This window comes from Peromyscus californicus, unplaced genomic scaffold (assembly GCF_007827085.1).
Source record: "Peromyscus californicus insignis strain IS unplaced genomic scaffold, ASM782708v3 Scaffold_4__1_contigs__length_199733344, whole genome shotgun sequence".
Lineage (NCBI taxonomy): Eukaryota > Metazoa > Chordata > Mammalia > Rodentia > Cricetidae > Peromyscus > Peromyscus californicus.
The window spans coordinates 95,847,212-95,872,567 of NW_026294562.1; the positions used below are offsets into that span (position 1 = coordinate 95,847,212).

General features: G+C 42.6%; 1 protein-coding gene across 4 annotated transcripts in view; it reads right to left on the minus strand.

Moving 5' to 3' along the window:
• The window catches only part of LOC128125217 (synaptotagmin-9), a 223,787-nt gene that overhangs the window by 94,456 nt on the left and 103,975 nt on the right, over window positions 1-25,356 (minus strand). For 3 of the 4 annotated variants that reach the window (XM_052762378.1, XM_052762377.1, XM_052762379.1), the window contains 2 exons: window positions 3,849-3,969; window positions 1,771-1,942 (listed from right to left, as the gene is read on the minus strand). In XM_052762378.1, coding sequence (XP_052618338.1) covers window positions 1,771-1,942; window positions 3,849-3,969 — 293 coding nt within the window. Of the gene's footprint in view, window positions 1-1,770; window positions 1,943-3,848; window positions 3,970-25,356 lie in introns of those variants that run through there. The other variant, XM_052762380.1, reaches the window with a different exon arrangement.

Here is a 25,356-nt window from a genome sequence, read left to right on the forward strand (position 1 = left end):
CCTTGATGTGTGCAAATGATACCATTTCTGGTTCTGGTGGCTAAACTGGCTTCCAGATATATGGGACGATATATTAGGAAAAAGTGTGTGATGTAACACTGACTCAAATTTCCACAAGAGGCAACCAAGGATGGCAAGGTGGAGCCCAGTAGGGAGGGCTACTGGGTCTTCTTGCTCCTTGCTTCATTAGAGACCACCGCCATCATCTTTTCCACATCTGTTTCTACACTCAGCTTTGGTTCTTTGGGTCAACTTGAGTTCTCAACTGGGAAAGGCACCCAGCTTCTTTGACTTAGGGCTAACAGCCTGAAACTCTTTGTGAGTAGGTCTTACCTTACGTCATTTTACTTTTTCCTTAGTAGTAATAATAATAATAATAATAATAATAATAATAATAAACTCCCTTGAAATAATTAGAATTATGTATCCCATTTTTTGACTCTTTGGGATAACCTCTTTTTCCTCCCAGAAAAGACGAGTGATTTCTATTCGGTTTGTGTGGAGAGAAGGAGAAGGAATGGAGATGGAGTGTTTGGGATATTTAAGTCTATACCCATTAAACCAAATGCATGCAGAGGCCCTGTGGATACTGCCATGGATTTTTTCAGGCCAGATTCATGAGTTTACTGATAATTAAATTGAGGCAGAGGTTGCATAATCAGATTTGTTGATGCAGGAACCTTGGTAATAGCTTGAGCAGTGCCAGCCTAGCCTTCCACAGCTGGTGGGCAGCATCCCCTCCCGGGACCTGGCACTATGGTGTTGTGTGTGTCCAAAGAAGACCGGACAAGGTCTATGCCCAGCATGGGCTGTCACACTCATGGGCAACTGTGTCAAAAAAACAAGGCATGCTTCATGTAGGGATCTACTGGAAAAACATCGAGGTCACTGATGCCACTGTGCTAACATTTCAGGGGTAGATGGAAAAATTTTTAGCTCCAAATAATATTTGTGAGATTATATTAGAAGCCAGACTGATTTTTTTCTTTTATAATTGTGCCCAGACCACGTGGGAGGTTTCTAATTAAAAAGAGACTTTGCATTTCTGTCTAATGACTGGTTTAACATGTATAATTCCCTGTTGGTACTTCCTTTGCATATTAAAATGGCTGTTTTTCAAATCTGTCCTTTAAATACACAATTGGCTACAATGCAGGCTATAAATATCTCCTCTGTGCTGTATTAATTAAAAGTCTAGCATCTTATACATTTTAATGTACCCTCTCATCTATACTGATCCTAGCATTTTCAAGAGAACATTTCTGTGTTTGCTTTCAGACTGAAGTGGATGGAAATGATCTTTGTTAAACACAGTGCAAGAAGGAAAGAAAAGATTGAAGTTATATATTTAGAAACGTTGGTGGCGTGGCTAAAGTAATCATTCCGTGTTTTGGATAGAAACTTTCCACTAAAGGAGTCAGGCTGCTCAATGAAAACAAGACCCATGGGGCCACAGTTGGACACACAGAGATACCAGGAAGTGTGCAGAAATGGGAAGGGAAAGAAGTGGGATGTGGGAAGGTGGAGGAGAAGAAACATCAGAAAGGGGGAGGGGAGAGATGAAGGTATTAGAAGTACTGTAGTGAGAGGACTCTACTGCATGGTTTGGACAATGTGACTCCCTGTCAGCCTGTCTTCCATGTGCTTCCCCTTTGGTCACTCTGTGTCCTGGAACCCCAGATGAGCATATGGCTGCTCCCCAATCTGCCCATCCTGCCTAGAAAACAGCGAGATGGTACAGAAAGAGAGAGAGAGCTCCTGGCATCTCACCGGTCATAATCCATGACAGCTATGGACAAGTGAATCTGGTCGATGCTTTCAGGAGGGACATCAAAGACTATGGCTTCATTGTAAACGGGATTAAGTGTGTTTCTCTTGGTGGATGTTTTCCTTTTCTTCAGTCGCCGGCCATCACACATCAGTGATACTTTCACGTAGGGATCTGTAGACACAAGAATAGGGCACTGTGAGGATAAATGCAGATGCTGGGTGCGTATGACCAATAGGGGAAGACTTCCTTTCTCTGTCTGGAGACTAGAGTTAGAGTCTGAGGATTTTAATTCATGTGATATGTGATGTGGGCAGCAACTACTTAGAATAATTAAGTTATTCATTCAAGAAAAAACACAGGACACTGTCTCCTCAAAATTCATGAAATTTAAAAATAGGGTGAAAACATCTGTTGCCAAATTAGAAAATATTCCACCCAGAATTCAGGACCCGTCTGTCTGTGAAAGGAAGAGAAACCCAGACATTTCCCAGGAGTGGGAGACAGGACTCAGCACCCCAACTCTGAGCCACCCATGGAGATCTTTGCTTAAATATTGGGCCTCTTTTTAGGGGAATGCTTCTAGCTCTATGAACTCTGAATTCCTAGACAATGGGACAGTCTGTAGGGTGGATGGCCTCAAGTCCTGGGAGCTCCTGGAAGTGTGTTTGCAAAGGAAGAAGCTAGTCATTAACCAGCAAGAGAGAAGACATGGCAAAGCGACAGGTGACCAGGCTGACTGTGCTCTAGGGGGGCGCTTCTGGTCCCACTAGCCCCTCACTACCATGCAGCGCAAAAGGCAGTCCTGTATCTCTCTGCTTAACAACATACTGCCCTCATTCCTCACCCCTTCCAGAAAGTACTTTAAGCCAGAGGAGCTGTATCTTTTTTTTTTCTTGCTTAGAAACAGCTTGGAGTATAGAACACAGAATGTATCAACATCTTGGAGTAAATATCAGTCAGTAACAAGCTTGTCATGCGCATGCAGGCCTAAGACTTGAGGTAAATCCCCTCTTCCAGTCATACATCTTGGCATGGTGGGTGGCATGCACTTGTAATCCCAGTGCAAGGTAAGTGGAGACAAGAGGATCCCTGGTGTTTGCTGTCTAGTCATAGCCCAATCAGTGAGTCCAGGTCTCAGTGAAAGAACCTTTCTTAAAAATCAAGGTCATGTATGACATTTATTCCAACATGTTGGTATATTTTATGTTCTATTCTCCAGGATGTTTCTAAGCAAGGAAAAAGAAAAAGATACCGCTCCTCTGGCTTAAAGTACCTTCTGGAAGGGATGAGGAGTGAGGGCAGTATGTGTGTGGTTAGGCAGAGAGATACAGGACTGCCTTTTGAGCTGGACAGTAGTGATGGGCTAGTGGGGAATGACTCCTTGTGAGTGACACATGAGGTTGACCTCTGGGCTTTACATCTACATGTATGCACATGGATGCACACACACATATGCATACACACCCATCAGCAACAACAAAGGAATACACTGCATCTCAGGCTCCTTGAGTTCAGTCTCTGTACCAGTGGTCTATGCCTTAGTGACCACTTAGCCAAGGCAGGTATGAATACACATAATATGTACTGCATACTGAGACATTTTGTGTCAGGGTTTACAACTTAAAGGTATATGCTTGCTTCACTTAAAAAAATAAAACAAGCTATAGTTCACTTTTATAAGGAGTCAGAATTGTCTCAAATCATCAATGAGCCTAAGATAGTGAAATCTGAGGAAAGGCCTAACTGGGTAGACTACCTCAGAAAATGCAAACTGTGTGTCAAGTCCCAATTATCGGGAGGGAAAGGCTGAAGACTCAACTAACATCATGTAGCACCTTAATACACTACATCGTATACACATTAACTCAGTTCATCATACAACAACTCAGTGGGCCAGACACTAATCTTACTCACACTTTACAAATGGCAATTTGAAGCCCAGAGGGGTCAAGTGACTTGTCCAAAGTCACACAGCACTTAGAGGTGGTAGGCAACTTGGTTCCAGATCCAAGGTGCCATAATAGGAATTTCATAATGTGCTGAATGAGACCAGACGAGGAACTGAAGATTGCCCCACCTGATGCTCCTGTTATGTCCATTGCCTTTAAATTCCTTGCTTTTATAATGGTGATGGTCAGCCGGCCAGCCGTTGGAAGATAACAGAGTGAAAACATAAGCTCTCCCAGATCCACATTGTCCTGTTAAGAAAGCACAAACCAAAGCATTAGAAAGTGTCTTCAGCCCACATGCAGGAGGCTCAGCAGCAGGGCAATGTTTGAAAGGACACTCTGCTTCCTTTCGTTTCAGCTCATGACATCCTAATGTCATAAAGAAACTCCACCCTTGTACTAGGATAGCTCTACATCTATGGAAGCACAATATTTAAGATGGTAGAGCTGAAGAGGATGTCCACAGGAAGCCACCACACACCCAGCCCACATGTGTAGCCACATACAAGCAAGCTCCCATAGTCCAGAACGCAGCATTCTCAGAGTGACCTTTCATGTGGCTCTACTCACATGGCTGTTGCAATCCAGAGACAGTTCTCGGCACAAAGCCATGCAAAGAGGAGCCTACCAGGGCTGTTCACCTTAGCAGAGCCCAGAGACTCCACCTGCAACCCCACTCGGCTTCCTGTGGTCTTTCCAGCCGTGTTTCACTCTAGCCCACATGCATGACCCTCTACACAGAGCAGTCAAATGAGCCACACTGTCCCCACACACTCTGGCATAACACAGTCTCCCCACCAATCTACACTGCCATTTGCACACTTAGCATGGCAAACAACCTCTGTAGATCAGGAGCATGTGGTTCTAACATATCATGGAATTTTCTAGCTCTAATTAACTCTGGACAAAGACACTGCATGAGCCTGGCAGTGACAGTCTCTGACCTCATGTTCCCACATAATTGTACATACCAGGACACGAACCTAGTCCTGCACAAGACCCATGCAGGGAAAAAAGTTCAGAACCTGGACTTTAGGGAGCCTTGATGTCTGTGCCTTGAGGTCCTACTTAGCCACATCCCATCTTGAGTTCATCACAAGGAGCTTCATTCCCTCTACTCAGATCCTGGGAGAGACATCTCCTTGGGCAATGTACAGCCAATCCAAGTAGGTCAGAAGATATGAATCTCTCCCCTGCCCCCCTCTCCTTTTAAAAGCCCAGGAGAGTCTAACTAGGAAGAGGAAAAAAAGCCAGTTCATTTAGTTTCAATTTCTGAGAGACACCTGAGGTTATGGATCTGGGTGCCTGTGTCTAATTAATACTGCTTCATACTGACAATACTCCGGGGACTTGGGTTCTGGCCCTCAACATCCACAGCCTCCCCTCCCATTCTAGATTCTTGGAGGATGCTTCTATTTTTAGAAGCACAGATTCAGCTTTGGAAGGTCACCTTGCCAGCCTCCTGACTTGACTGCTTCCACAGGAGGAGGAGGAGGTAGAGGATCTGTTTGGTAGCTAAGGCAGATGGATTGGTCTGTGTCTTCAAGCATCGCCTGGCTCATGCAAATAAATCACCTCACCTTGCAGCCCAAGCTGCCCTGGTTTCTGGAGCCTTGACCTCAGGAGACCTGGTGGCCAGACCTTTCCCTGTGGGGAGAGGCTGGGGGACACTGTACAGAAGTGAGGTTTCACACATGGCAGGTGCTTGTTGCTGTGTGGTGCTGTGTTCTCTTCTGCAGGAGCCTAACCCTCTCTTGGCTGTTTATACTCAAGTCCACTTCTGTGTCCTTGATTTCTAGTCTTCCTTTCCACAGCACCTTGCTCTCTTGTCCTATCTCAACTTGCCTAGAGAATACCAATTGGAAAAAGTAATTCTGGGATTGGCCCAAATCATGCCCATGAAGGTTTCCTAATCAATTCTTCCAGCATATATTTGCTGGGGGTTCACATTGTGTACCTCATTCTGAAAGATTTGCAATGTGAAACACACATTTTAATTCTGGCTCTTCAGGAACATAGTTAAAGGTGAGGTGTCAGATTCCTTCTGTACTACTTCTGTACTTAGTATGTGATGGTGTCTTTTTTTTCTCCCACGATGAGTCCCATTCATAAATATTTCTATTATAAGAGTGTGTACTTATGAGTTAAAAGGAAAAATAGCATCAACAAAACTCTAAGACTAAAATCCATAATTGTATCTTTAAAAAACACATAAGGTAAACAAATAATCATCGAAGTGAACATTCTTGACCCTCAAGTGATTTACAAAGAAATTTTGTGTGTTTGTGATGTGACTCCGTTGGTATAGCGCTTGTCCAGCATGCAACAAATAAACCAGGGATAGTGGCACAGTCCAAGTACTTGGGAAGTAGAGACAGGAGGACCAGAAGTTCAAGGTTTTCCTTGGCTACATATGGAGTTCAAGGGCAGACTGGGCTACACGAGACTGTGCCTGAAAAAAAAAAATCTTATAAACATTTTCTAAAATTTTTACTTATAGAAGTTATTTATTTATAAAATAATTAAATGAAAATAAAATGATGCTGGAGTGGTGGTTCAATGGGTAAAAGTGCATTCACCTCTTTAGAGGGCCTGAGTTCAGTTTCCAGTACCCACATCAGAAGGCTCACAACCTCCTGTGATTTATCTTCCAGAGGATCTCATGGTATTGGTACCTACATTCATGTGTACATACTGACATGTTTGCACAACTCAGATAATTTAAAGAATTAAAAAGTAAAATGACAGTAAAATTAAAAAAATTAAAAAGTAAAATTTTAATATTAAAAGACTTAAGTAAAGCAATAAAATATCCCCCACCCCTTCCTATATAACGCCTAATGCTACTCTTCCTCAGAGTAACACTGTGAATAATCATTAGGGCTTTCATTCATTTGTTCATTCACTTAATTTTTTTAAAATAGATTTATCTATTTCATTTTATGTGTGTGTTTTCCTATGTGTATACATGTGTACAATATGTCTGGTGTCCACAGAAATCAGAAAAAGAAGGAGCAGATCTTCTGGAACTGGAATTATAGGTGATTGTGAACAACCATGTGGCTCCTGAGAACTGAACCTAGGCCCTCTGCAAGAGCAACAAGTGCTCATAACCATTGGGTCATCTTTGCATCCCCTCATTTCCTTATTCTTAGATCATCTATTTTGGCTACAAGACTCCCAGAATCTTGGGGCTGAATCTGCAACAGTAACTCAGAGCCATGATCCCTTGAGGAGACATGAGCTTCTCAGGCAGTGGGCCAGGAGACCACTGGTATCTGATGGTAATGTTGCTTTCTCACCATCAGGTGATGCAGGTTTGGGACCAAGAACCTGTGGCTCTCTACCCATGAACATTCCCTTGAATCAGTACTTCCCAATCAGAAGTGAATTTGCTCCTCACAAATGGGTATCTGACACAATCTGGAGCAACTTCTGATTGTCACCTTTGAGGACTGGGATGTGTTACTGGCATCTAACAGTCAGATAGATTCCAGGTACGCTGCAAAAGCATTACACAGGTAAGCCACAGTTATCTAGTCTAAAATGTGACGTGTGCCAGTGTTGAGAAAACAATGTGTATGGGAGCGTATAGATTTTCAGTAAATTGTCTGGAATGCTGAGAAGAGTCAAATATAAAGAAATGGTGGAATGCCTGCCTTCTTTTTGAGCCAAACAGAATCAGAATGCAGAAGATCACTGGGTACTGAGTGCCCTGGAGGATAGAAGGGGAAGGGAAATGCCATGCCTCATTGGCTCGTGCTTGGTGTGGTCAAGTGCAGCTCTGTCAGCAAGGCACATTGGGAAATTCTCAGAAGTGTGTGTAAGTTCTCTGTCTGCCAACTTGTAATCTCTTCTCTGATTGTGCCTGTAGTAGTCAATGTTAGTTGTATTTTCTGGCTGGCTAGTGCACTTTTATATTCTTCCTGGGAATTCCTTCCCCACTCTGTGATATACTAGAAGGGTGCTGCTGAAAATATGCTGACCATCATATTATATTCACTACCCTGTGCTTTGTTGGGACAAAGGATGGGTACATAACTCAAGTGGGTTGTTGGAGTCATCCCTAAGATTGATAACTAAATATTAAAAAAAATCTCATTTTACTGATGTTATTCACTAGGAGACAGAAGACTAAAATTGTGTGCTTTTTGTAGATGTACAGTAAAAGTAGAATAAAATCACTTTAATTTGACTTACATATGTTAAGGATGTATAACACATACCCCTTGATATTTAGTTCTTTTAAAGAAAGAACAAAAATAATACAAAGAGTTTGTGGCTAAAAAAAAAAATAAAAACATGAGATAACAGAGGTGTGTGAAAATACTTAGTAATCAAAAAAGGACAGGTAAACTTGGGAATGGGACAGGGTCAGAGAGAAAAATCTAATAGAAATAAAAAGCAAATTATAAGATGAAAAATTTAAACAAAACTATCTCAATAGTGGCATTAAAAATAAACGGTCTAAATCTTTGTATTTAAAAACCCCTGAAGCTTGGATATATAATGTGACTGATCAAAGCTCAGTTAAAGCCTTGACTGTCCACTTAACCTTAGATAATCAATGTCATTTTTTCAGTTAACTCTTCTCAGATTTCTCCCGTGGGGGATTAATATCTAACATGGGCTGGGTGGTGGTCATGCAGCCTTTAATCCCAGCACTTCAGAGATTGTGGCATACAGATCTCCAAGTTCAATACCAGCATGGTCTACACGGCTATACAGAGAAAAGATGTCATAAAAAACTCTTATCTATCTATCTATCTATCTATCTATCTATCTATCTATCTATCTATCTACCTACCTACCTACCTAACTATCTAATCTTTATGGTTGATGATATGAAAGTTAAATAACACATAGGGGTGGTGGTGATAGTTCAGCTGGAATAGTCCTTGCCTTGCAAGCTTGAGGAGCAGAGACTGATCATCAGAGCTCATGTGAAAACCATGGTGTTCTGGCACAAGTGTGTAACCCCAGCACTGGGGGAACAGAGACAAGGTAGATGCCTGGAGCTTGCTGCCCAGGTAGCTGAGCTCCAGACCAATGAGCCACAAGGCTATGAAACTTCTGGTCTCCTATCTATTCTTCCTACCAGTATCATATTCCTCAGTGTGATTGGCTCACTGAGGAACCCTGTTTTTAAAGTACCCCTTTCAAAAACAAAAACCTTGTAAGAAACAGCATCAACTGCAATCTTAGTTGTAAGATTTCTCTTGGGTGCCCTTTATCTGCACCCATAACAATTACATTGAGAGCCTAAACCAGGTCTTTTTGTAACATGGCCTCTGTTAATGATCTGCTCATCCCATCTCCTCAGATACCCTATGGTATTCTTGATACTACCCCAAGACATGGCAAAATGGGCAAAAAATAAAAAGCATGAGAGAGAGGCCCCTTTTCAGTGACAATCCTACTGATAATTAGCATGCGCTGTTAAAGTAACTGTTGGTTGCACTTTATTTATAGGTATTAACATGATTAATTGCATTGGAAGTGTGCCTGGAGAATGACACTTTCTGAGCTGGTGCTGGGACACAAATGAACCTGCAGCCCTCTCAGGGTAACGGGGGAGGCTAGGATCAGCCCACACTTGCCCCCCACATGACAAGTTCTTAAAGGATTCTAGGTCTAGTTCCTCCTGAGGGACAATTTTCTTAGACCCTAGAGATGGACAAGGGAATTAACACCACGCGTGTGCAATGCTCTTTGTGCTCAATAACAAATTTCTCAGCACTATCTTATCTATCTTCTCTAGATCCCTGATTGAATATGGCACTCAAAAGTTCCAATATTTAGATATCTAGCCTAGTTTCCTCCTTGCATTATAGATTCATAATCCAATGTCATCCTCAGATCCCTAGCAAGTTGTCTAACAGGCATCTCAATGTTAATCACCCTTTACAAATGGAGCTCATTTCCCTCACCTGCCCCCCAGCATTCCTATTTAGCCCTTTTCCATCTTCATGTGGCAAAGCCTCCCAAGGGCTGAAGTTAAAAATCTAGTTGTCACTGTATCTATATTCCTCCTCTCACCCTCCCACATCTGCTTGTCATGTCATTTCTTCCTCTAAAATATCTAGAAACTTCCCAATTTCCCCCTCTACAGTGCTACCCTACTGCAAGGCGACATCATTTTGTACATGCACTACAGCATGGCTCTGAGCCTCAGGTTCGGTCTACTCTGATCATTGGCAAGGAATTACATAGAGTTGATTCAGAAAAGGGCTATCTGGAGAAGTGAGGAGATATCGTAGTGCCCGACCCTCCCATGTGACTAGGACTTTCCCTTCAAAGGCTTCTGAGAGGTGGCTGGTATGGTGATATTTTATTTGTGCTGAAATGTGATTTTATTTGTATATTAATAAAGTTGCCTGGGGATCAAAGCTAAGAGCAAGCCATTAAGCAGAAGTCTGGTAGTGGTAGCACATGCCCTTAATCCGATCACATGGCAGGCAAAACCTCTGTGTGCTCAAGGACATAGCCAGCATGAGAACACATGGCTTTAATCCCAGTACCAACCATAGAGACCTGGAGGTCTGTATAGACAGGCAGTGACGAGGAAGTCATGTGGATGGGTTTAGAACCAATGAGAAGGCAGAACAGAAAGGCAATAAAAAGACAGGACACAGGAAGAAGGTCTCTCTCTCAGGGGAAGCGACAGCAGCGAGTGGTAAGATAAGGTGGTCTTAACTCTTGGCTACTGCTCCATCTCTGGGCTTTTAACTCTGCATTTGGCTCTGTGTTTCTTATTTAATAAGACCATGTAGAATTCCATCTACAGGCTGGAGAGCTTTCTTCTCACCTGTGTACACTTGAAGCCAGCTGCATCCCAGTGCGGTAGTGGCAGATGGGACCGATGATGATAAAAACACTAAGAGGAACTTGATGGAGCCACTTTCCCTTCTTATAAGAAAGAAAAATGGCTTTGGTTGGTTTGGAATCTGACAGGTACTCACTCGGACATACTAAAGTCGACAGTATCTTACCTACTATGTAAGAGTGCCTACGAGGTACACAGCTTTTCTCAGTACCAAAGGCAAATATTTTCTGTCATATTGAAGCCAACCAACTGGGAACACAAAGTAGAGATTCACCACAGGGCAGTAGTCCTGGGTCCCAGCTGGCAAAGGGAAGCCATCTTCCCAAGTATAAAAACTAAGCCACTTTCCCAGAAAATCAAACATGGTTCTCGTCTCAGGTATGTTATCAGAATACATTATTGATGGGTGCTTTCCAAATCTTTCAAAAATCATTGAGTATGCTTGCTGCACAAGCATGAGAACCACACACATGCACACCCCCACACAGTCATGAACATGTATTCACCCCCCCCAATACCAGAACTCACTTATTAGTTAATGGGGTCATTCAAAATAGTTGTTATCAGACTAATGTTTCTTCCTTTTATAACCAAGCTACTAGACTAAGAACAGGAAGTGTGTGTGGACACAGTGTGACCTTAGCATGACATATGGTGATTTCTCTCCTGAAATCCTTGCAAATGATCTAGATGATTTAGCCTAGACAATAATAAAGGTGAATTCATATCCAGAGTAACCACCATGGTTACACCAATGGTGTTAAAGTGAATGTTCCAATTACTTGGGTCTTACCAGTTCCAATTTTTTTCAATAGTCAAGAAGAAGCAGAATTTGATAGGATACAACAGACTTCATGAGTACATGGGAGTCTAGACTCAATATCCATAAAAATCCTGATAGGTGAGATAGATAAAGCCTAATTATATAAATTTATTAAGATAAATTTTTGGAGGACTTAAAAGGCCAATGGTACAATTCCTAAAGTAGATATAGAGCATTGGGAGAGTAGTGTGGAAACCTAGCACAGTAGAAACTTCCTGGAATCCATGAAGATGACCCTAGTGAGGACTCCTAGTAATAGAAGATACAGAGTCTGAACTGGCCATCTTTTGTAGCCAGACAAAGCTTCCAGTGGTGGGACTGGGTAACATTTGGTTGAGTTGTTGGCGGAGGAGGTCTCATGGAGATCTCTAAACCACCCAGGCTCATGCTAGGACAGAAGGTCATCCTCTGATATCTGACAACAGGCTCCATTGCTGAGGAAAACTACCACTCAGCTCATTGAATATGGAGAGGTCAATCTGGTGCAGTCTTAGAGCCTTCACCCCTACATTCTAGTCTCTTTGCTGTGAGAAGGTACTCTGCAGGCACAGAAAGAGAAACAAACCTAGACACCAACACAGCCACAAAACCCTCCACCTACAATCTGTCCTGCCTGCAAGATGTGCTAGGGCAATGGTGGCACAGAACATGTGGAAGTGGACAACCAATGTTTGGTTTAACTAGAGACCCACCCCATGCAAGAGAGCCCTGCCTTACACTGCCTGGATGGCCAGGAAATGGAGACTGGATAGCCCAGAGACCTAGGGCAGAACCAAACACACTGGCAAAACAAAACAACAAAACAATAAAATGATTCCTAATGATATTCTGCTATATTTCTAGATAGATGCCTTGTCCGGTCATAATCAGAGAGGCTTCCTACATCAGCAGATGGAAAAGGATCCAGGGAGAGAGAATCTAAATTCGAGGTCTCCATGGGGTTCCTCCCCTGAGAGATCAGGGAATGTCGCAGAAGAGAGGGAAGATTAACTGTGGGAGTCGGAGGGGATGGAGAACACTGGGAGAACATGGCCCACTGAATCAACTACACAGGGCTCACACAGAGACCGAAGCAGCAAACAGGATCTGCATGAGTCTGCACCAGGTCCTCTGCATGTATGTTATGGCTGTTAGCTTGGTGTTTTGGGGAGACTCCTAACAGTGGGAGTGGGTTTACCTCTGACTCTTCTGTCTGCTCTTGAGAATCTTCCTTCTATTGGTTTGCCTTTTCCAGCCTCCATATGAAAACTTTTGCCTTGTCTTACTGTATCTTGTTTTGTCTTCTCTTGGAGACCTGCTCTTTTCTGAAGAGGAAAGGGAGGGGGAGTGGGCCTGGGGGAGAGTTGAAGAGGGGGAGCTAGGAGGAGGTGAGGGTGGGGAAACTTTGGTTGGGATGTATTGTGTGAGAGAAGAATCTATTTTCAATTAAAAAAATCAATTTATTTTGATAAATTACATGAGGACCTAAAAAGTCAATGGTACAATTCCTAAAGTTGATGTAACCTAATACATATGAGAATCACAGGTTTTATTCTTATTGTAGCCAAAATGTGTTACAGCTATCAGAAACTAACTTTGCCTTAGGCTATACCAACAGAGGTATAGTTTGAAGAGGAAGGGTGTTGCATCAGCCTCCCTCCCCTACTTGAAATACCAATTCTGTTCTGGGCATCTGGATTTGGATGTAGCTGGAATGTAAACAGTGACAAGACCAGCCATTATGGGAAAACAATAGGAGGAACAGTGAGTAACTGATAAGCCTGTAAGCCCTAAGGAAAAAATAATAATCAAGAAGCACAAGATTCCTGTTGGCATGAATGTGAATTTCTGTCACACAGAAGAGGGAATGGATTTTCTCTTAATGATTCCAACAAGAAGAATTAGGATCCATAAGTGAGAACCACAGGAGATCTCTAATATTCTCTTCTATCACTATCCCAAACCATGGGCTGTCTTTCAAAGTGGTGTGCTTCCCCATCTGTTCAGTAAGTTTCAATGTGTTAGAGAAGAATCAAGTATCAATAAAGCAGTTGAACAAATGGAAAGGCTTTTCTTTCTTGCTGTTCTGATCCCCTGTAATCTCATGGATCAGACACAGACATAAGGGGACAGGTAATGAGGCAGGCAAACATAGAGACAGGCTTAGTAACCTGAGTCTACTTGGTTTGCACACTCCTCTTCTAACAATGCACCTAAGAAACCTTTTAGAGTGTCCCACCTGCATCAAGCTACATGTATATCTACTTTAAGCAATGGAGATATGTTATTCCCCTTAGCAACTCCTTAATCATGCCCTGTTTCATTCAAACATGTCCTACAATATACCCTACAAAAAGGGACGTGGGTCCATCTGGCTTGAATTAGTTTTGGGTGCATGTTCAGTAAGACAAACTGTGTCCTCTGAGTAAACTTATGTGGAACACTCAATTTACCATATTATGCCTATGCATGATTGGATATGCATATTATTAAAATCAGATGTATCACAGCAAGGGGCATTGACGTGAGCAGTCTTATGTAATCCAAGCCTGTCAATCAAAACATAGAAACATGGACATGAAGCTCTTTCACAATCTAACTCCTCCTTTTCTTAAGAATTGTAAAGGAAGACACAAATAATAACCAGGACCCCTTGAGTACTCTCACTCACACAGTCAGCTGTCACAATTGCAGTGCATATTTATTTAAAAGCAAAACAATAATGCAGATGAAAAAGAAAGTTTCCTTGCTACTTTGCTATCTATGTGCACCTTTGGGACAATTCTTTAAATAAAAGGCCAAGAATTTGAAAACACTTGGCCCAGACAGTAAGAGACATTATAGATTTCTGGGTCAGGACTTTTATGTTATCAGAACCACAATTAAGGACGTATGGTTAGTTAGAGTGTGTGACTGACTTGGAGGGAAGAGCTGAAGATGAAGTCTGTTGCTTAATGATGTTCGTCCACATCCTAGGAGCATAAAAGGAGATAGTAATACACAGCTGAGTCCCAAAGCTTTGTGTCCCTGGCAAAGGGATTTGGGGTATGGGAACTTCTTTTTTCCTCTCCCCTTCCCTTTCTCTTCTCAATACTGCCTTCCTAATAGATACTTTGATACTCCTATATTTTTTTTCATCATTCTGTCTTCCCAGGGGTCATGTTTAGCTAAAGAAGTTTCTTGAATAAAAGAAAGACAGCTCTTTTCTAAAGTTAAAGGTCCCCCCAAAGGCTCTAGGACTTAATTTCAATAACTATTCAGAGAAGTTTTTTTTTTTAAAAAAAAACAAACTAAAAACCCCAGAACCTCCAATCTCAATAGAAAAAGTCACAGAAGTAATTTTAGATGAAAATTTGTTCTTAGTTAAAGGCAGTGGGAATCTCAGAGCATCCTCAGAATTGAGCATTGTGTGCTGGCTTCGGGTATAGCGTAATTGGCTTTTGAAGAAAACATTAAGATGAGTTCAAAGTGGTTTCTGTGGCAGCAGCAGCAGCAGCAGCAGCAGTCTACCTTTGTTGCCAAAGCAGTTACATCATGACCTGTTGCCTGATCCCTTTCCACTGCCAGCTATTTGAGATGTGCAGACTTTAAAAGTGCCCGCCAGGCAGAGTTTGCTCCCTTGGCCTCTTCTCTTGCCTCTTCCTCCTCTCTTTGTCTCTAATTTCCTCTCTTGCCTCTTCTTTTCTTTCTCACTTCCCTTCCTCTTGTCTGCCTGCCTTTCTCAAGTCCCCACTCTGATGCAGTCTTTCACTCTTTCACTTTCAGCTCTCCCTCCTCTTGTACTAACTCTGTTGCATGTGGTGTGTTTGCTTTGTGGCATACCTTGGCAGGGTCTGCCAAAGGTACCCACTTCATGCTATGACTCTAACGGCCTGCTCCACCTGCAGCAGATCTGTTCTCTTCCACCTGCAACAAATCTGCTTTCTCGTTCACTGACATCTTTGCCTTCCACTCAATACCAACAATTGGGTCTCTAGTGGGGCTACCTGCCTCTTACCATTCCCCTAGATGGGAGGCTTCATTTCTTGAGCACAGTCCTGGTACCAGGCACCTGTGTCTCTCTCAGGCTCTTAGCCCTCAGCCCCTATTCTTGCATGATGACATACTGAACAGCTTGTGCCCACATAATCTGATCCTCCCTGGATTCCTGAGATGCCAGAACATTCAGGCTTTTGGATTTTCTTCTCTCTGCCTCATCCGTTGGAACTGTGTCATACACCTCCCTGCCCCATTGGGATGTCTTCTGGAGACCCACTGACCATTCTTTGGACCAGGCAGTTGGGGAACTGAGAAAGAACTCTCCGCCTTTTTTCTTTGCCTTTGCTCCAAGATCTGCTTGTGTCTGTCTGCTCTCCCTCTCTAAATGTTCTGTCTATTTGCTGCAATGTGTGAATCAGACATGGAGAAGCCAGTTTCATTGTGCTCAGCACACACCGGTTCTCCCTTTCTATTTACTCAACTCCTGTTTAATTCTGTATGTATGTGCACGTAATTATTAATAGCAACCACATGGCTCTCCTCCATCTTGGCTGGTGACCTCATCATGATTTCTGGTGAGCTCCAGGGAGTTGACTTGGATCCACCTCAAACAACATCTTGCCAGGTCCAAGTGGTGCCTGATAGTTCCACAGAGCCTGGACAGCGAAGAGAAACAGCTAGGTACCCCAGGACGTGGCCAGCACCCTAGCTTTCTCAGATCTCCCAAAGGTGATCGACGTCCCCCAGGTTATCAGGAAGCAGTGTCGAGAACACAGTGCCCTCATCCTCGCCTCACCAGCTACCCTTTCTAACTCTTAACCTTTTTATAATAATCAAAAGGGAAGAATGTTAGCATTTAGGCATCTGACCTGCCCTTAGGGTCCTGACAGGATATACCCTCAGCTGTAGCCACTAAGAACAACCCCTGTGCACATTCGCTACGTTTCCTTATAAAAGGCAGGCCTTGTCCATCTCCTGTCTCTTTCTCTTCCTTTGTTCTCATTCCCAGGGACAGGTCTCTGCCCCATTCTCTGCCCATTCTCTTCCCTCCCCTCAATAAACCTCCCACGTGGGCCCTGTTGTATGGTGTGACTCCTTCCGGCCATTTCTAAAATACAACAGAGACCCTAGTGAGATCTAGTAATGGGGGATACAGAGCCTGAACTGGCCATCTTCTCTAACCAAGCCAGACTCCCAGCAGTGGGACTGGGACATCAAATCAGTCACAAAAACCTTTGACCTACAATCTGTCAAGCCTGCAAGATATGCTGGGGTTATGGTAATATAGCCAAACAATGACTGGTCCAGAGCCAGGGCACTTGCACAAAAGAAGAGGAGGAAGGATTGCAGGAGCCAGAGGGATCCAGGACAACACGAGAACAAGGGTCATAGGCTCAAATAACCTATCCCTGAGAGGCCTGCTCTTCTTTTTTTAAAGAAAGCAGAGGAGGAGTGGATCTGGGGGAGAGCAGAGGTGGAAGGAACTAGGAGGAGTGGTGGTGGGGAACCTGCAGTTGGGATGTAATATATTACAGAATAATAATAATAATAAAAGGATAGTTGTGAGTCTAAGATGCAGAAGGCAAGAGCAGTGTATTCCTTTTGTCACATTTATCCAGGGAAGTTAAGTAGGAGAGGTAAATTATTTTTCTCAAGGTCACTGGGCTACTTGGTATGGGAGCCACACTCCCAAGCAGTCAGCCTGACTGCAGATCCTGTAGTTCCCCCATGTAGGGGGCCTGTCACAGCCAACATTCTCTTTGAAGCTTACAGGAAAGGTAGTCACAGCGAAGGTGGTCACATTCTTTCCTGAATAGTGAAGATTTGGGGGAACTGGGAAAAGTTGGACCAGGAGGGAAAAAAAGAAAGAAGAAAAGGACCTAGATTCTTCTTTTTGTCACACAATATCCTCACCCTCAGGAATGACTTTCTGTCCCACCCGTTATCATAAAGAACTAACTGTTTTTGCTTTTTCAACTAGTGGGGAAAAAGAGAGAAAGGCACTAACTCAACTAAATCCAATTTGAGAACTGGGGCAAATGGTGCTTTAGCCAAAGAGGATCTACATTTCGTCCAAGAGCAAACATCAGACTACTCTCCTCTGTGTCCAATTTTCTAATACTGTTGAGGGGAGAGGAGATTTGGTACAATAAAGGGCAGTTTCAGGAAGGTATAATAAAGGACCATCTTAGGGACACTTCAAATAGGGGCAATCGTAGGCTGTGCCTGAACCCACGCTTTGTGATAACATGTCAAGCAGTTAGTGCCACAGCTGGTTAACACGCGTGCTAACTCATTGTCTTCTCACAGTACTCTTCCCGGAGCAGGGCCTGGCACAGAGTGGGCTCATAGAAAATGAGCACACTGGTGGATGAGGGCAGCAGTCTCTTCAGGATGGACAGACAGACTGGTCAGAGGCAGCTCAGGGCAGGGACTCTCTCCTCCAGCTCAATTGTTCTTCAAAGATACTCTACAGTCTGATCTACAGTGTGGATAAGGGAGACAAGGCAATGCTGAAAGAATTCCCCTGGCAGCAGACAGAACTTTTCAGGAAAGATGACTATCATCGTAAAACATCAGCCCACAGTCACAAAGTAGATCAGTGTCAAGAATGGATCTGCAACATATTTCGCATCCATCCCCATGAGCTCCATGTCTTCATTAAAAGATGATTTTTAGAATGTGTCAAATGATACTAGTAGAATTTCAAAACAATTGTCTTAGTTCAACTTTTCCAGGATGACACACATGGGTGTGGTAGGACCAGCGCTTTCTCCATCCAGTACTCTGATACACATGGGACTTTATCTTGTTGTTGTCGAGTGTGTGTGTGTGTGTGTGTACTGAACACAGAGCTTGTGTACACTAGGCTAGTGCTCTAACATCGAGCTACACACCCCTTCATTTAAATGTATTTACTCATTTATTTAGCAATTACTTGCTGGATATGTACTATGTTCTAGGCATTACAATAGGTGCTGGGAATGCAAAGAAGAGAAAGGATAAGAATTCTGGCTGTAATGGAATAGCCATCAAACTGCCAGTTTAGCGCCCAGAGAACTAAGAAACACTATCAGACTGAAAGGGGTGACTAATAAGGAGAGGATGATCAGAGCTGGTGAGAGGAAATGCAAGTTTAAACAGGGTGGCCAGGGAGCCCTCAGAGAAGGCACTGTATGAGAAGAGACCTGAAAGAAGCCAAAGTTGAAGGATGAAGACTGACAAGGGAAGCAGCTAGTTAGAGAAAGTGGTCCTGGGACAGGAGCAGGTCTGAGCAATGGCAGGAAGCTGGTGTAGCTGGAGTGGAGAAAGTGTGCAGGATGGTGGCAGAGAGGTGAGAAATGTGGGGAAGGACAGGTCCCCATCCTGGAGGTCATGAAGGACTCTGGCTTTGTGCTGTTCTTCTAAGGCAGGGTGTCACGTATCCAACCCTGTCCTTGAACTCATTACTGAGGATCACCTTGGATTTAGATTCTCTTCTGGGATTACGAGTGAGCACCACAACACCAGTTTATGCTGTGCTGGGGATTAAACCAGGGCCTTCTGCATGCTAGGCAAGCACTCTACCAACTGAGCTACATCCCTAGCCCAGGATTCTGGTTTTACTCTGATGAATAAAGGAACCACAAGAGGACTATGGTCAAATTAGTGATAAGATTCAACCAAGAATTGAGAATAATCACCTCTGCTTCTATATAGATAGCAGATTAAGGAGCTAGCAGAGAAAATTAAGAGCATGTTTATGGCATTCAAGTGCTGTTTTTTAGCTAAATTCTTGAGACTGTCTTGATTTTGTAAGGTCTCTAGTCATTAGAAAGTATTACTTCATTAAATAATGCAGCATATCAGAGAGGGGCTACTTTCATTCAGAAAGAGCTGTAAATGGGGACTAAGAAAATACTCTCCCCAGGAACTCAGGGATAACAAAGCAAGAGACCTTCTGAGTTTAGGACAATATAGAAAAGTGTAAGAGGAGCCAGATGTGGCGGAAAATGTACATAATTCTAGCACTTGGAGGACTGTGTTTAAGGCTAGCGTAAGCTACATATTAAATTCCAAGCCAGTTTAAAGAATAAGGTTTATTTTATTATTTTAAATTATATATGTCTGTGGGTCTATGGAATGGGTTATGTGCATATTAGTGCTGGCCCCTGCAGAAGCCAGATGCATCAGATCCTAGGAGCTGGAGTCAAAGGTAGTTGTGAGCTATCTGACTTGGGTGCTGAAAATTGAATTCAGGTCCTCTGCAAGAACAATAAACGCTCTTAACCACTGAGCAATTTCTCCAGCTTTCAGGGTATGAAACAACAATATAACAACATACTAGGGGGCTGGAGTGATGGCTCAGGGATCCAGAGCAATCCCTGCTCTTTCAGAGGACCCAAATTTGGTTCTCAACACTCATGCTGGGAAGCTCACAACCACTTTTAATTCAAGCTCCAGGGGGTCTTATGCCCTCTTCTAGTCTCTTCAGGTGTCTGCACACACACACACACACACACACACACACACACACACACACACACTAAAAATAAGTTAAACAAACAAAACAAAAACAAAAGTGTGAGACAGAAAAAAAGTAATCATCCTGCAAAAAGAGCTTGAAATATTCACTAGGAAGCCTTTCTTTTATTTTTTGTGCCCAACCTTACCCACTGCAGGCCTCTCCTTCAGACCTCCAGCAATGAGGAAATGAAGGCTTTCCCAGGCCCCAGGAGCCTCCAGACATCTCAGAGGAAACAGCCTGAATTCTGTGAAGCTGCCTTTTTTGTAGGTCAAAAACAGCATACTGTGAATTTTATGTTGTCCAACTGATGACATGGCTCAAGGTGAGGACTGTGAGGACTGCAGCCCTTGATGCTGCCATGAAATGCCCCCAGCTTAGCTGATGGGAACTTGTCCCCAAAGAGAATGGACTCTGAGAGACCCAGGCAGCCAAGGGTTCTGACAAAGACTAAACTTGCAGAATCAGGGCCAAAGCAGGTAAGGATGTTGCCCTGGGGGACTGGAGCTCAGCACAGGGTGGCACCAACAATAAGAAAGCATGAGATTTGAGGTGAAGAAAAATCACTCCAGGGCAAAACAGACAGGACTGGAAAAGATAGAGTGAGACGAGACGTGTCGCCAATTTAGTGAAAACTGTGACAAAGCAGGCGGCCCCATGGCTGCTCTTCACCTCATCCACCGAGTCTGCTCTAACCCTGAAACCAGGATGGGACAGGGGTTCACAAAACAAACAGTGTCACCAAAGCAATACCAAGCCAGCCAATAAAGTGATAGGCTGACCCTTACCTAAATATGGCTGAAAAGTGTCATATATTAACAAACAACATCTATCAGCATTAACATACTTGGACCAAGTAGGTTTATTTCCAGGCACATGGTGACTCAAAATTAGTAAACAACGAATGTAATGTATCACATTACTAGCTGGAGGAAAAAAAAACCCATTAAACATCTCAACACAAAACATCACATAGCTAGTGAGATGGATGAGCTGAGTAAATTACGTGTTTGCTGTGCAATCATGAGGACCTGAGTTTGGAACCCCAGCATCCATGTAAAATCTTGGCATGGCAGGGTACACCTGCAATCCCCACCCTGTAGGGAGGCAGCCAGGTGGACACTGTGGGCTCATAGACCCTCCATCTGAACTGTCATACTTTAGATTCAGTGAGAGCCCCTGTCTGAAAAACAAGGTAGAAGGGCTGAGAATGTAGCTCAGTGCCAGAGTGATTGCCTTACATGTTTGAGGCTCAAGGTTCAATCCCCACTACTACCAAAATAATGATGATGATGGTAGTGGTGGTGCTGGTGGCGGTGATATGGAGAACATAGAGGAAGATAGCAGGTATTGACCTCTGACCTCCACACATGCACATATAGGTGAGCACTCCTACACACACACAGACACACACCCAGACATGTACACACACACACACACACACACACACACACACACACACACACACACACACACGATGGGTCACATGAAGGCAGAAAGGAATAAAAGAAGCTACCCAATGTTTCTGATGTTACCTTGTGGCCTTCACACATACTTGCATGCATATGAACACAAACAAACACACAAATTCAAACAGAGGAAAATACATTATATATAATTTGAAATCCAGCCCTAATAAAAACCATACAAAACTTAAGGCTATCATCATTGAACGGGACCAGAATTCCTGCTCTCTCTTTTGAAAATAGTTTGGGATGTTCAATGAAATACTGTAAAATGCAAAGAAAAAAATGTAAAAGAAAACATGATTTTAAAATGCACCTGCTATATAATTATTCAAAGACTCAATGAGAAATTAGTTGACACTCCAAGATAACCAAGTAAAAAACTATTGAAGCTAATTAGACAGGTGGCTAATTACAAGTGGGCAAAAATAAAGAGCTCCTCCAAATCAGAAGATAAAAACAATCCAATTAAAACTCAACAGCAAAAAGTAAACTGTAAATTTAACAAGTGAATATATATATATATATATATATATATATATATATATATATATATGAATGTTCTCTGATTCATTAGTTATAAAGAAAAATCACAATAAAATGCACCACTAGAATGGCCAAAACAACAATGGCAGCAGCAAACATTGGCAAGAATGTGAAGTAGCTAGAGCACACATGCACAGCTGGCATGAATGTAAAGCAGCACTTTGAAAAACCACCTTCATTTCCCTTTCTGTTTGATTGTGTTTGAGACAGAGTTGTGCAAAGTAACCTTGGTTGTTCCAAAGTGCACTATAAATAACCAAGGCAACTTTAAATTACCAATCTTGCCTCAGTCAGTATTACAGTTATGTGCCACAATACCTTAACAAATGTGTGTGTGTGTGTGTGTGTGTGTGTGTGTGAGAGAGAGAGAGAGAGAGAGAGAGAGAGAGAGAGAGAGAGAGAGAGAGGAGGGAGGGAGGGAGGGAGGGGGAGAGAGAGAGAGGGAGGGAGGGAGGGAGGGAGGGGGAGAGAGAGAGAGAGAGGGAGGGAGGGAGGGAGGGAGGGAGGGAGAGAGAGAGAGAGAGAGAGAGAGAGAGAGAGAGAGAGAGAGAGAGAGAAGAAATGTGCATGTGTGTGCTCATTCACAGAGACAAGAAGAGGGCACTGGATCTCCTGGGACTGGAATTATTGGCTGCTGTGAGCTGCCTGATGTGGGTACTGGGAACTGAACTCTGGTCCTCTGCAAGAGTACTCTTTAACACCGAGCCATTTCTCCAGCCCTCTGGTTTTATTTTTATTTTTATTTTTTTTTTATAAAAAAAACCTAACTCAACATCGTGAAACTCTACTTCTAAGTGTTTAGTCAAGACAAATACAAATATAAACTCAAAGACTTATACAAGACTATCCATGTATTCACATTTTCTAAGCAGCAAACAATCAAAAATCAACAATCCAATTGTCCAAGAGCAGAGGAAGGAATACATTCTGATATAGAGTGTAACATTGCTCAGATGAAAAGGAAAAACAACAACAACAAAGCTACTGCCACACTCCACAGCACAGCTGAGTATCAAAAACACCACAACAAGCAAAGGAACCCTCCCTGTACACACACACACACACACACACACACACACACACACACACACACATGCGTGAAGTCAAGAGCAGTTAGTCACGGGACCAAAGTGAGAATGTAGCTGTTCTTGGAGGAACTGAAGGGAGCAAGGGACCAGGGAACTCTTGGCAGAGACAGAAATGTTCTGGACCTAGTCTTACATGATGACCATGAATGTCAAATTCTTCAACTTGAACCGAACACTGACGATCTATGCATTTTATTAAATATAAGTTATACTTCAATTTAATGGAAGGTTCTATGTTCAACAGGAAGGCAAACTATTTTAAAAATGTGAAATTTCCACTTCTCAATGCCAGCAAAAAGAAAAATTACGAAGGAAAAATTTCCTTTAAAAACCATACAACAAATTTAGATAAAGAAAGTTTATAAGCTAGGTGTGGGAGGTATGTAACTAATCCTAGCACTCAGGAGGCTAAGTAGGAGACCATGAGTCTAAGTTCAAACTACCTATGGTGAGTTCCAGATCAGCCCAATCTACATAGTGAGATTGTGTCTATAAAACACTTGTTTACCCAGAAAAGGAGGAGGAGGAAGAGAGGGATGAAGAGGAAGAGCAATAGGAAAAGAAAAGACTCTGTTGCTGAAAACACTCAACACTTCAGATACAGGACACGAAGAAATCAAATCGGTGTTGAACATGAAGCTTCCTCCCTGTTAGCTAGCTTTCATAGTACCCGAAAGAGGTATTCAGGGTGCTGGAGGATAAGTCATCAAGTCTTACCCATCTGTGAACCTTATGAGCTACAATAATGATGGTCATGGTAAAAAATTCCCATGGTTATAATAGTGGCACAAATTTTTATGGGGGTAACCAACAGCTTTATGATTAAATTTAAGACCCACTCAACAGGAGGAAACACATACTTGGTATTGCGAATATGGACAGGAACACACAGTTGGGAGCTCATAAGCACCACAGTGAACATACTACTATTGTGCTAAAAGGACATAATCTATACCCATAGGTTAATATAGCTCCCAGATATCACCGGATAAGTTTTTTCTGTACAGTGCATAATGGCTAACATAGACACTCACATAGAGAATAAGTCTTTATGAAGTGCTCAGTCATGAACAGTAAATCCAGTACCCCCAAGGCTTAGAGGCCATCAAGGATGATTGCACAGAAAGACAGAGGCAGAAGTTAGGGGAGAGCACAGCAAAACTGTCTTCTGGTCATGAGAGGACTGCTGCATTCATTACCTCACAGCAGGCATGGTTGTCTGCACGCGACCTGTACAAGACCAAGCTGGTCACCATTCTAACATAGACGGAGAGGGACTCATGAGTTTCTATCCCCAGGTGAAGGGGTATTGGCAGGATTGCTTCTAGCAAAGGGGATGTCAGTTTTCTTTGACAGTGTGGCCCCTGATAGGTTAACCATGAAATGTATACATAGGCAGTACAAATTAGACTTGGTGGGTTTTAAATATATAAAAAAAAAGGACAAAGAGTTGAGAGAGGGAGAAGATTGATCTTGGAGGAGTTGGGGGGGGAGTTAAGGGGAGAATTAAGGAGTGAATATGAACAAAATACACTGCATACAAGCATGAAATTCTCAAAGAATTAATAAAAATATTATTACAAAGATTGGGAATTTGTCTAGTTAGATGGTAAAATACATTTGCTATTACAGCTATTAAAAATGTAAAGGTTAATAGAAAAAAAACTTAAAATGCAAAAAGTGACCAAAGTACACAGATACCAGTTACTTTGGTACATGATTGTCTCATAATAACATATGGAATAACATGTATAAAACATACTCAGGTTTGTTTATTCTCCAAGAACTCATTATTTATTCTCCAAGAACTAAATCCTATTGAACCCTCACCACATACTAGTAGCACAATATTGCTTCTATTTACATGTGTACCTGTGTGTGGTGTGTGCATGTATGATGTGTGTTTGCTTTTGTATAGGCATACATATGTGCACATGTACATGTGAAGGCCTGAAGTTGAAAAGTCAGTTATCTTCTGAGATCATGGCCTACTTTATTCACCAAGGCAGAGTCTTTCACTGAACCTAGAGCTAACTGATTCCAGCCTGCCCTGGGTCTCCTGTTTCTGACTCTCAGGTGCTGGAATTAAAGCCATCTTCCACACTTGCCCATCTTTCAAGTGGGTTCTGGATATACAAACTCCAGGCCTCGTGATTGTACAGCAAGTGCTTTATCCGACGAGCCATCTCTCCAGCCCAGCAGTACAATTCTAAACACTGTGCTCTCAAACATTGTCTTTCATTCCAGTAAGTCCCATGACCAACAGGTTTAGAGTCAGAGAACGTCTGTCTGAGGACAACAATAAACAGCTTTTATATTCTAATTATTTCCATATTTATCTTAACTTTATTTCAATTTTCAGGCTTCTACTCTGTGACTGTGCCAAAAGTTAAAAATATCTGAATCTGTTATATGATAATAGTGAT